The sequence below is a fragment of the Tasmannia lanceolata genome, unplaced genomic scaffold (assembly GCF_043159265.1).
Source record: "Tasmannia lanceolata isolate RefF3 unplaced genomic scaffold, GAP_Taslan_0.1 ptg000006l, whole genome shotgun sequence".
NCBI lineage: Eukaryota > Viridiplantae > Streptophyta > Magnoliopsida > Canellales > Winteraceae > Tasmannia > Tasmannia lanceolata.
This window is the reverse complement of record NW_027518683.1, coordinates 13,397,021-13,409,618: the sequence shown is the minus strand read 5'-3', so window position 1 is coordinate 13,409,618 and position 12,598 is coordinate 13,397,021. Positions and strand designations below refer to the sequence as shown.

At 43.3% G+C, this 12,598-nt stretch overlaps 1 protein-coding gene across 2 annotated transcripts; it reads left to right on the top strand.

Annotated features, from left to right (window-relative positions):
• Positions 1-581: 581 nt before the first annotated feature.
• LOC143879783 (uncharacterized) lies at positions 582-12,380 on the top strand. Of its 2 annotated transcripts, none has more exons than XM_077382355.1 (3): positions 582-732; positions 1,996-3,177; positions 12,071-12,380. In XM_077382355.1, exon 2 carries the CDS (start codon positions 2,008-2,010, stop codon positions 3,136-3,138), a length of 1,131 nt encoding a protein of 376 aa, XP_077238470.1. In that variant the 5' UTR covers positions 582-732; positions 1,996-2,007; the 3' UTR covers positions 3,139-3,177; positions 12,071-12,380. The 2 variants fall into 2 exon arrangements, with proteins under 2 accessions (XP_077238470.1, XP_077238471.1); XM_077382356.1 differs by lacking the exon at positions 12,071-12,380 and adding an exon at positions 12,008-12,058.
• The last annotated feature ends 218 nt before the right edge of the window (positions 12,381-12,598 follow it).

Below are 12,598 nucleotides of genomic sequence, written 5' to 3'. Positions count from 1 at the left end.
ACGCTGACCTTTATTCTAGGATAAAAAGTAGTCTTCATTTGCTATCTAAAATCTTGCTGAACCTCTATATAATTGGTCACTTTTCAGAGGGCGAGGAATAGGGGGCGCAACTGGGTCGGGGTGTATCGGGTCTAATTCTACACGAGATAGCATTCCCTCGACCCCAACCCAACCCAACCCAAACCTCAGGTTGAGGATGGTCAACCCTAACCCGACACGCCTCTAAATCTCTCAACCCTAACCCAACAAATCTAACCTGAAATCGGGTTGGGCTAGGTTGGTTCGGGTTAACCCTGGGCCACACAGAAAATACAAATAATCCAAAGAAAATCAGGATAAAATTAGAGGACAGGGGATAGAGGATGGAGGTCAGGTTGCCAAGGTCTAAACCCTAACCCAATATGAAATTAAACCGGGTTGGCTTTTCCCAACCCTAACCCAATCCAACCTGTGGAAATGCCAACCAAACCCGAGCCAAAATCGGATTGAACCCGTTGGGTTTGGGCTGAGTCCGACCCAAGTTGCACCCCTAGCAAGGAGGTAGGATCATCCAATTCATTTATTCACTATTTGGCTTTTCAGCCCATTGGTTTCTCAAATCGAGGGCTCAGAGCACGCCACATGTACGGTTAATACAATATTACCTCTAGGCCACCGCTAAATAACCGAAAAGGGCAGAGAGAGAGATGTGCCCTCCTAATCGCCAGCAATTTTGTGCTTGTTTCTGCTGAGGTATGTGCATACAAATTTTCCACTGGGACTGAAATGATTGAGAAATGTGATTCTCCTATTGAATTTTGGTGGATAAGTAAAAATTGCTTTATATCAAATGATTTTGTAAGCCATTTTATGTGAAAATCGCTTTATAAGGAAATCATTTTCGGATGTTGAAACCCATTTGATATTCAATTATCTTTGAAAAAAGAACTCATGCCAATTGGGGGTTAAACATTAGTATTATTATCATGTTTTCTATTCCATGTGGTATGTTTGTGAACCCTGCCATTGGGGAAATATGAGGTTTTTGGCCCTGTCATAAGAATAATATGCTTGTAGTCACAAAGGCTGTAGATTCTCAGAAGTGTTTTTGCAAAAACGATAAATCTTCAAATGTGTTTTACATTTTTGAATTCTGTTATGCAAATGTGGTTTGCAAAACCATGTAAGATTTGATCGAGAATATTCATTATTTTTATAAAGGAAAAATAATTTTCTTGAAAATCTCTGTTACGAAATGTTTTTATCTCACATGCTTGACCCGACTAGCTAAGGTTGATGACTGCTTACTGAGTCCTTTAGCTCACTACATATTTATTTTATTTCAGATGATCAGTCAGTCTAGTTCACTCTGAGGTAGGTGAAAATATATATAGAGAGGGGATCTTGGGAAGTTGATAGCTTATTTTTGCATTTGACCTGTAGGTAGGAAACTTGCTTTGAGAATTGTGACCTTGTTTTCAATGCACATATTTTATTTTATTTTACTGATATGGGGTATCAGAGTTATATATTGGTTGAGAACTCTTACCTTATTATAAAAGTCGAGCTTATTTGATTATCATTGATATCATTTAGAATTGTTCTAATATGAGACCTTGCATGTTTATGGGGTTGAGACCATGGGTATCCGGTCGCTGCCACATCACCGACTTGTGCTGCCGTGTTGGGGGCGTGGCAAAAGAGTGATATTAAAGCTCAGGTTTATGATCCTCTAGACTGTTAGAGAGATCTGACTTTGGAGAATATTGGAGAATAAGATATGATTTTGTGCACCTCTAAATAAAAAGATATGATTTTGTTCATTGTCAGAGTTGAAGTCGAAGGATCTCATAGGCAATCTGATCATATGTTTTAATCATGAGAGACTATTAATGTTTCATACATGTTTTTGTACAAGCACAGAATTTTTTTAACTTGTACTGATTTATTGAAATAAGGTTTACATTTTTATGTTATGAATTTTGTGTTCTTACGTTCTGACTTTTTGTGTTCTAGATATTTGTTGCAATGCCGCCTAAGACAAAGAAACTTGGAGATTTTACCGAGGAAAGGAGAGCTGTAAGCCATCGAGTTACAGGTACTCAGCCACAGGAGGGCACTAGTAGTACAGATGAGAACCCCCAAGGCCCAAAAGTAGACCAGGGGCCTTGTATTGGTCTCGGACATGTGGATATATGTCAGTCAATGCAGACCCTAGCTGGAGTAGTCCAACATCAGCAACAACAACAGATACGTCATCAGCAGTTAAACCGCCTTATTGAGCTTCAGGAGTTGGTGAAACCATTTAAGGGCACCACTGATCCCTTGGAGGCAGATGAGTGGTTGAAGGAGCTGGAGAAAACCTTTGACTGCTTGAGGTATACAGATCAAGAGAGGTTGGATTCTGCTACCTTCATGCTTTGGGGTAGTGCGGATGATTGGTGGCAGCTAAAGAAAAGGATTAGTGGGAAAGATGTGGAGTATACATGGGGAGAGTTCAAGACTGCCTTTTATACAAGGTATTTTCCCCCTAGTGTTAAATTTCTCAAGGAGAATGAGTTCTTCAACTTGAAACAGGGGAGCAGAACTGTATTAGAGTATGAAGCAGAATTTAACAGGTTAGGCAGGTTTGTTCCTTCAGCGGTGTTGGAGGATAATGGATTCTTAGCTCGACGCTTCCAGGAAGGATTAAGGGAACCTATTAGGCAGAGAGTGAAAGATTTCCAGATTGGGACCTATGCTGAGGTAGTGAGTAAGGCCTTAGTACTAGAGGAAGGGGTCGTTAAGGCGCAACAAGCCAGGGACCACCAACAGAATAAGAGATTCAGGCCTATCGGTTATCAGGGTGGACAAAGTTTAGGAAATCAAGCAAAGAAACCGTGGACCCAGCACAGTGATAACAGAACCCGGATTAGTGGTGGGGATGGATGCTCCGAATCTGGTGGACCTCATGCAGAAAATGACTGTTGTTGGGCATCGGGTGCATGTTTTAAAAGTGGCCAGCAGGGCCACAAGAGAGTAGTCTGTCCACAGATTGTTGGGGCCCAATCCACGCATATGCCTCAGACATTCGGAGTGCCTCCTAGACCAAATCCTTCCCTGGAGACAGAACTAAGGCAGATGACAGAGACCCAGGACTCAGGGGAGAGTCTGCACTGACTAAGCAGGGTGCACATGCTTCAAATGCCATGGTGACAGGTACCATTCCAATGTCTTCAGTTTATGCATGTGTTATTTGATTGTTTTATATCGGTGAATTACGCTATGAAACATCATATGTTGTGCGAACCTATGGAGTCAGATTTATAAGTTGATATCCCGGTCGGAGGTATTTAAATTGTAAACCGTGTTTGCAAGTCTTGTGTAATCATGATAGTAGATAAGAAATTATCAGCAAATTTAACGGTATTAGAGACGAGGGATTTTGATGTTATTCTTGGGATGGATTGGTGATGCGGATTGTAGGCCCAATAAGAGGCATATTTGCCCATTAGGATTTTATTTACATGTTATTTAGTTTCTAGGATTTTATTTCCATGCTTTAGTCTTAGGGATTTTATTTTTCATGAAATTTTATTTCAGTTGCCTATATATAGGCCTCCTGTATTAGAGAATTTAACTTTTGATGAATAAAGATTGATTGGCTTCTCCCCTCTAGAGGTTTCTTCTCCTTCCTCTTCTCTTCTCCTATTCTTTTTCTACTTCTTCCTAAATTCTTCTTCTTCTTTCTTCTATTTTTCTTCCCTTTCTTCTATTTCTCTTCCCGATCCTACATCAATTGGCTAGCTACCTATCATGCGCCTGCGGATTGTCATGGAAAGAACATGAATTTTCAAATTCTGGGACAGTCAGAATTCACTTTTAAGAGTAGTGAGGCTTTCACGTGTGATTTCTGCCATTCAGTCTTTGGGGCCGGATACCAGTGACGCCGAGCCATGTGTCACGGGTCAAATATTTGAGCAACGGAATAACCCCTGCGGCGCCCCAACATGCACAAATGCTAGGGCAAGCCTTCAATCATGCAAGGCTTTAAAGGCCCTACACGCCAACACCCCTTGATGCTTCGAATGTGCACACAAACTCTAAGCTGTTCAACAGGCTACTTGGCTCAGATCTTGACATGCGCTTCTAGATACCCACACTCATGATCAGCCTACATCACGAGTACATCGAACATAAGGCCTTGGGGCCTAATGCAAAGTCCATCGAGTACGAGGCATGACGATGCCACGCATCAATCCGCCAAGCGCTGGGGCTTGGTCATCCAAGGAGCAAGATGCCCCATGGACTGATCCGCAAGGTGTACACCTCGCGAGGGCAACCGAAGTCGCCCCGGCACGAACCGATGGAAGACCTAGAGAATGGCCTACCCACCGGACGTACCGCGGTGCTGAAGGGCAAACAGTATACGTAGCCCCCAGCACCGGTCCGTACGCGCAATGCATGTGGGAACCCAACCCAACATACACTGTCTTTGGCCCCCATCCTCGACCAAAGAAACTGGAGCATCCCTATGGATAGCTCGCAGTCCGCACCCAAAGCTCCCTTAGGGCACGCCTACGAGTTGAAGTATGATTTCCTACTGTGTGCAACAAATGCACAAGTAAGTCCTCTTGCAACCCATGAGCAAGCCACCAAGGCTCCTGCCCACACCTGCTGGGCCTAACGGGGGAGGAGTCAGCAAGTCACGGGGTCAACTCTTCCTATAGAGTTTGGCCAACCAACCAGCTTAGCGGCGAGTGGCGACCAAATGTGCTATAAACAACGCATTTCCAAGACGCAACGAGACAAGACGAGTTGGATTTTAATACCGGTTGTGTCCTGAACTGTTTCCCCGTGACACTCCCCCACCTGATAACGTCTACGCCCTCGTCGACACTGAACGCTCTGTGAAGCTCAGTTCCACAATAACAATGACTTCTCAATCTTGAAAACAGCTGCCACTGGTACTTCGACAATCAGCGTATTCTGACTTCTACTGCATACCACACTGCCTCAAGTTCTGCTAATCACTGCACTATAGCTCTGCTGGAGTTATCTTCAACAACGATGGTTTTCCCGGACTCCATCAAATTAGGCGAAGGTTTTCTGACGGTGCCTACAAACGCTGTGGATGACGTGCCATCACTTTCGGCACGGAAGGTTATGGCTCACCTACAACCGGATGACGTGCCACCACTTTCGGCACGGAAGGTTTTGGCTCACCTACAATCGGGTAGCGTGCCATCACTTTCAGCACGGAAGGTTTTGGCTCACTTACAACCGGATAACACGCCATCACTTTCGGCATGGAAGGTTTTGGCTCACCTACAACCGGATAACGTGCCAACACTTTCGGCACGGAAGGTTTTGGCTCACCTACAACCGGATAACACGCCATCACTTTCGGCATGGAAGGTTTTGGCTCACCTACAACCGGATAACGTGCCATCACTTTCGGCACGGAAGGTTTTGGCTCACCTACAACCGGATAACGTGCCATCACTTTCGGCACGGAAGGTTTTGGCTCACCTACAACCGGTGATGATGGTTCTGAGCACTCCACCAAACTCCATGAGGGCAGAGCGACCAAACTTGAATCCTTTCCCCAAGCAACTCTCAAGTTCCTCCTCAGCTACACTCGAGCTTCCTCTGGAGTGGTCTTCCGAAATGGCCAACTTGCACCGCTTCGTCTCTCCCTGATTGTGCCACCACTTCTGGCACAGCACCTGCCTCACTTTCGGCCAAGTGCAGCACTTGCCACCCGCAAAGTGCAAGCCAACCACGGAGTCCACAAGCACTCCCAAGCAAAGAGACCACCACATCGGTCTCGCCTCCTCCTGAGGCCAAGAATCCCCTGTTGAGATCAATCAACGCGACGCTTAGTCTTGCCTGCTTCTGTTCAACACTATAGAACTTGATTTGAACAATCAACCCTTATGCCACAAATGGTCTCCTTGGGCACTTGCGGCTAGTACTCACACTGCTAACCACCCAAATATTCCATCATTCAGATTGAGCTGTCCTTTCAATTTTGACAAAAAAAGAGATTCTAAAGCAGCAAGAAACACACAAACATACCATGTCGACCCATACAAACACAGTCTGCCCATATGCCATCTGAGCTCACCACACTGTCCCATATCAGCACAGCAAACCCATTATCAAATCTAAGCGGCCTTGGCGTTCGTTCCAAGGTCTTTTTTGAGAAGAGCATCACGCATGCTCGATTATAATTGTGAACTGCCATAAAAGTACTTCAGTCATTGACCAGCTCTTCATCTTGAGCATGTCTGCTAATTCGTCAAACTGGTTATGCCATCACACTGAGCAAGCAAATTCACTTCTATGAGCGCTTTGGTGCCGACACGTTCAACACCTCATCTGATAGGGGAAGGCTTATGCCACCAGCCAACCCTTTTTTCATAGCAAGCCCTTAAGGCCATATGCTAACACATCAATGTTTAGCCAACACTGCAACGGAGCATTCACAACTCCCCAACTGCCACTTCCGATCTCACACATTGGTGGGTCACTGAAAGATGCCAACCTGTTCGCGGACGGTTGCAGCTCTAACACTGTATCAAGCTTCGAGCAAATCCATTGAGCAATGCTTGAACAAACACTGATGGTACTAATCTTTCCAGGCCATCGCGCCTCTGTTGCGCGACTCAAGTAGAATAAGGGAGAGTCCACCGAAAGGAACATACCCACACAATTTTAGCTCTTCTTCGGCTAACTAATGGACTTTCAAAGTGTTAGATTCAAAGACATCCGCAACTTAGCACTTCCAACTTAGTGTGCTAACATTCAAGCTCTTTCCAACGCTACCACAATAGTAAGCATTTCCCGTTCCTTTGTGCAAAGCAATATGCACTAGAGATGCGCTAATCATAGCCGCAAACACTGCCACTTGTTGCAACTATGCCAGCACAGACACCAACTGTATCGTAGCTCCTTGAAAAACTCTTGATTCACAACCTGCTCTGATCTGGCACTAGATACCATCTGGCACCAATTCTCAAAGCACACTCTGAATACATAGCTTGGACATTCTGCTCTGATACCAACTGTCACGGGCCAAATATTTGAGCAACGAAATAACCCGTGCGGCGCCCCAACATGCACAAATGCTAGGGCAAGCCTTCAATCGTGCAAGGCTTTAAAGGCCCTACACGCCAACACCCCTTGATGCTTCGAATGTGCACACAAACTCTAAGCTGTTCAACAGGCTACTTGGCTCAGATCTTGACATGCGCTTCTAGATACCCACACTCATGATCAGCCTGCATCACGAGTACATCGAACATAAGGCCTTGGGGCCTAATGCAAAGTCCATCGAGTACGAGGCATGACGATGCCACGCACCAATCCGCCAAGCGCTGGGGCTTGGTCATCCAAGGAGCAAGATGCCCCATGGACTGATCCGCAAGGTGTACACCTCGCGAGGGCAACCGAAGTCGCCCCGGCACGAACCGATGGAAGACCTAGAGAATGGCCTACCCACCGGACGTACCGCGGTGCTGAAGGGCAAACAGTATACGTAGCCCCCAGCACCGGTCCGTACGCGCAATGCATGTGGGAACCCAACCCAACATACACTGTCTTTGGCCCCCATCCTCGACCAAAGAAACTGGAGCATCCCTATGGATAGCTCGCAGTCCGCACCCAAAGCTCCCTTAGGGCACGCCTACGAGTTGAAGTATGATTTCCTACTGTGTGCAACAAATGCACAAGTAAGTCCTCTTGCAACCCATGAGCAAGCCACCAAGGCTCCTGCCCACACCTGCTGGGCCTAACGGGGGAGGAGTCAGCAAGTCACGGGGTCAACTCTTCCTATAGAGTTTGGCCAACCAACCAGCTTAGCGGCGAGTGGCGACCAAAGGTGCTATAAACAACGCATTTCCAAGACGCAACGAGACAAGACGAGATGGATTTTAATACCGGTTGTGTCCTGAACTGTTTCCCCGTGACACATGGCTTAAGGAGATTTCCTTTGTGAAGATACTTTTAGATGTTTTTTCTGAGAATTTGCTTGTGATGCCACTAGATACGGAGATAGAATTCTCCATTGATTTTGTCAGGTACAAGTCATATCTCCAAGGCTCTATATTGCATTGGTCCAGTTGAATTAAGGGTGTGTTTGGATTACAGGAATCACGAATTGGTATGGGAACCAAATTCCAATCTTATTCCAATTCCTCCGGTCAAGGGAATCTCAATTATGATTCTAGTGTTTGGATAAGACTAGCATTCATCAGGGGAATAATTCATCATTTTGATTCTAGCATTTGGTATCGTACATACCAATGCGGAATATAAACGAATTTTTTATTAATGGAATCGAATTTCCAATAAAAAATTCATATTATCCCCAATCAATAAGCCTTGCTTTTTTCCGCTCAGCATCAATATGACTTAAGTCACTCATGAGTGGAGTGAGTGTGCTGATGTTTGATGTTTGAGACTTATGGTTTCGTGATCGCGTGTCCAAATCTCCCAACTCGAATTGGGTTTCAGAGATTGAGACTGGAGCATGCATGAGACAAAGAGATATGTTGTAATCTGGAGCAAAATTGAGACTTCAGTAATGAATTTTAAAGGAGGAGAAGATATTCACTGACTTGTAAAATCTGAAGCAATTGTTAGCTAAGAACACAACTCTTTTCAATACAAAAGCAAAGAAATACTGTAGTGCTGATTAAATGGCCTGAATGCAATACTCAAGAATGCATGAGAGTTGAAATCTGAATCAATACACAACTGAGAACTAATTGGATATTGTACCCATTACAAGCTTTCAAAGCATTGATCATGTGTTAAAGGTATCTTATCTTGTAATTTATCATAATTTTATAAACATGTCTATCTGTTCTTAATACTTGTGCATACTTGCTTTCATTAATTATAATCGTAACTGATAGCCAAAAAAGAAGAAAACAGATAACTAACATAACAAAATTTTCATGTCATTTTCTCATCGATTTCATGGAAAGGACACTACAGGTAAAAAAAGCCAAAAATGAAAAAAACAAAGTAACGCAGAAGACGGTTCACAGGGATAGATAGAAACAGATATCAATCAAATGTCAAATGACATCTAGTTTGTCTCAATCCAATGGCATCAATAGCTTGTCCCTATAGAAGAGAAGCTTGTGAAACCAGAGAAATTGCTGAAAAAATTCTAGCACCATTTCGTAGTGAAATTTATTGCTGTGAAAACACAAATTCAGGGAAATTGCTTTCAGATGGACACTCAGAGAATTAACAGTCAGAAAGTGGCTCAAGTTGTGAAGACAAGGAAATATCTCAAATTTGATTGAGAAAGGGATAGAGAGAGAGAGAAGTAAAGCCATGATAATGCCGACGGAGCTTATCACGTTCATTGCCCATGCTCCAACATCCTAGATGGAAGGCAATTTCTTCTCATCCTCCATATTCATCTACGCAAAGCAAAAACCTCTGTAGAGATGGTTGGAGTAAATACAAAAGAAAAGAAGAAGACAAGAGGTTTCTTCTTTGCTCTCCCCCCCTCCCACACACACCCTCTTCTCCTATTTTTTCTAGGGTATGTGCACAGCTGCCTTGCTCTCTCCACATGTATACCACTGGGCATCGCGATGTCTTTTTATTCTTTGCTCCGTCCGACATTCTTGGAAAATCATCCAAATGCCGAAATTGGTTGAATCAGAATGAAACGCCGATTTTGATTCCCGATTCCGGCAATCCAAACGCCCCTAAAAGGAATTGAAGGAGCAATTACAAGATCTGTTGAATAAGAGTTTTGTTACTTGTTAGGCCCAATGCATCTTCATGGGGAGCTTCAGTCTTGTTTGTGAAGAAAAAAGATGGACTTTGCATAGACTACTGAGAGCTGAATAAGGTAATGGTACAGAATAAGCATCCTTTGCCGAAGATTGATGATTTATTTGACCAGCTACAGAGAGCACATGTCTTCTCTAAGATATACACATTTGTTCATGTTACCATAATTTGACGATTAAAATGGATGATGTGCTCAAGACAACTTTTCGTACTAGATATGTGCATTACAAGTTTCAGGTGATGCCATTGGGTTCACCAATGCGCCTGCAATATTTATGGACATGATGAATAGGGTCTTCAAACCTTTCTTGGAATTAATTTGTGGTCGTCTCTATTGATGACATTCTGGTATAGTCGAGGACTAAGAAAGAATATGAGGATGAGGAGCGCCTGCGAATCGTGTTACAGAATGAGAGAGAAATAGCTATATGCAAATTTAAAGAAATGTGATTTTTGGCCTGACAATAGTATTTATTGGGCATGTAATATCTAAAGATGAGATCTCAGTGGATCCGAAGAAGGTGGAAGTTGTCATTGAGTGGAGCAGGCCAGCAATGTTTATGAGGTGTGCAACTTCTTGTGTTTAGCTTGGATAATGGGCCGTAGTCACAAAGGCTGTCTGTAGATTTTCCAAAAGTGTTTTGGCAAAAGCAATAAATCTTCAAAAGTGTTTTACATTTTGAATTCTACTGTGCAAATGGAGTTTGCAAAACCGTGCAAGATTTGACAGAGAACACATTGTTTTTATGAAAGAAACAATTTTTTTTCAAAATCTTTGTTACAAAATATTTTATCTCTCAGGCTTGATGTGACTAAGGTTGATGATCACTTACTAGGTTGTTCTGTTTAGCTCACTTTACATTTATTTTATTTCAAATGATCGGCTAGGGATTTTCTGCACATACCAGTACCAATAAAAGGGATTTTGCAAGTCATTTGGGGGGGGGGGGGGGGAGGGGAGGGGGCGCAAGTTTATGAAGGGTACATATCGCTTGGAATTTACACTTGGAATTTCTGCACATATCAGTATTAATAAAAGGGATTTTGCAAGTCATTGAGGGGCCTTGCCCCCCCCCCCTCCCCCCCCCCGCCCCCAAGTTTATGAAGGGTACATATCGCTTGGAATTTCTGCACATATCAGTATTAATAAAAGGGATTTTGCAAGTCATTGAGGGGCCCTGCGCGCCCCCCCCCCCCCCCCCCCCCCCCTCCCCCCCAAGTTTATGAAGGGTAAATATCGCTTGGAATTTCTGCACATATCAGTATTAATAAAAGGGATTTTGCAAGTCATTGAGGGGCCTTGCGCACCCCCACCCACCCCCCACCCCCCCACGCTATATGTGCCTCCGCCCCTGGCTGAGACCATGGGTATGCGGTCTCCGCCACATCACCGTCTTATGCTGTTGGGTTGGTGGCGCAATAGGTCTTATGTCGGTAGGTCTTCTGTGTTGTAAATTATGGTATACTTTGTGTTGTCTATCTATTTCAGTTGTGGTTTTTGTCATTTTTATTTTCACTTTGTGGGTTAGTGTCGACTCCATTTTTATTTTTGTTGGGACTCTGGTATTTTGATCCTCGTCTTTTTGGTCGCTTGATAGACTCTCTCATTGCATTATTGCGTCCCTTTTCTATTGTTTGCTTGAAAGGGGAGTTTTGGGATTTTTTTGTGGTTGGTGTATGTGTACTGGGTAGATTTTCTTGGGCATAGGGATGGTTGGGTTATGGTTAAATTGCCTTATTTCATTCTGGTCTTATGTTTGTTGGCCTTTATTGTTGGAAATTATGGTATACTGTGTGTCTTCTGTTGTTTATTTATTTCTTTTATAGAGGAAAAGGATTGTACGCTCGAGTGCCAAATCACATGGGTCCCACATTTTTTTTGGTCATCTAAACCATTCATTTGCAAGGCCCCCTCATAGATAGGGTGTGTACCAAAAATCAGCACCATTGAATCATCCTAACCCCTCCAAACTGGAGGGCAAAATGGGCAGATTTGTGGACAAACAGTGTCTGTCCATTTTGACCTCCACAAATGGATGGGTTAGGATGATCCTATGGAGCTGATTTTTGGTATGCACCCTATCTATGATGGGGCCTTGCAAATGAATGGTTTAGATGACCAAAAAAAATGTGGGACCCATGTGATTTGGCACTCGAGCGTACCTAAGGTTAGGTACACTCGAGCGTACAATCCTTTTCATCTCTTTTATATTTGTTAATGTAGGATCACTACTTTTGAAGATAGCTTCTTCGTCATCTTCTTTTTATTCTTTTTTGTTCTTGTTAGATTGAACAGAGCTTCTTCAAATGCCACTAGGCTGATAAAAAACCAAGCTCATGCTGCTTGTTTAAAGACACATCACGAGTTCTTCAATCAACTAGGATGCCGTACTTATGAGACATCAAGGTAACTGTCTATCTAATTTTCTTTGTTCTGCTTACAATGTACTACCTGTAAACACTTACTTGCATCTCATCGAACAAACTACTTTGTCGTGGTGAGAAGTAATAAGTTCCCACAATATGTTACTCCCATGTTGTTGCTTGGATGGTAAGAGTTGGTTATGGATATTGAAACCAGAGCTTCATTTCCCTTCTATCTTTGCATTTAGTGAGATTTTTTCCTTTTCTTTGGGTTGCACCTGATTGTAATTTTATTTGGCAAGGTTTAGGATGTATTAGATCAGAGCATTAAAGTTTAAATCCTACAAATGATATCAGTCTCTAATCGAATATTGTAAAAGTTTATACCTTCGATTGTTTTTTCTTTTTCATTGAGAAAAATGAATAGCCCAAATCTAGTTCCGGCTTGATT

Bases quoted from the DNA above. Each gene is read 5' to 3' on its own strand.
- LOC143879783 (XM_077382355.1), top strand. From the start codon at position 2,008: ATGCCGCCTAAGACAAAGAAACTTGGAGATTTTACCGAGGAAAGGAGA.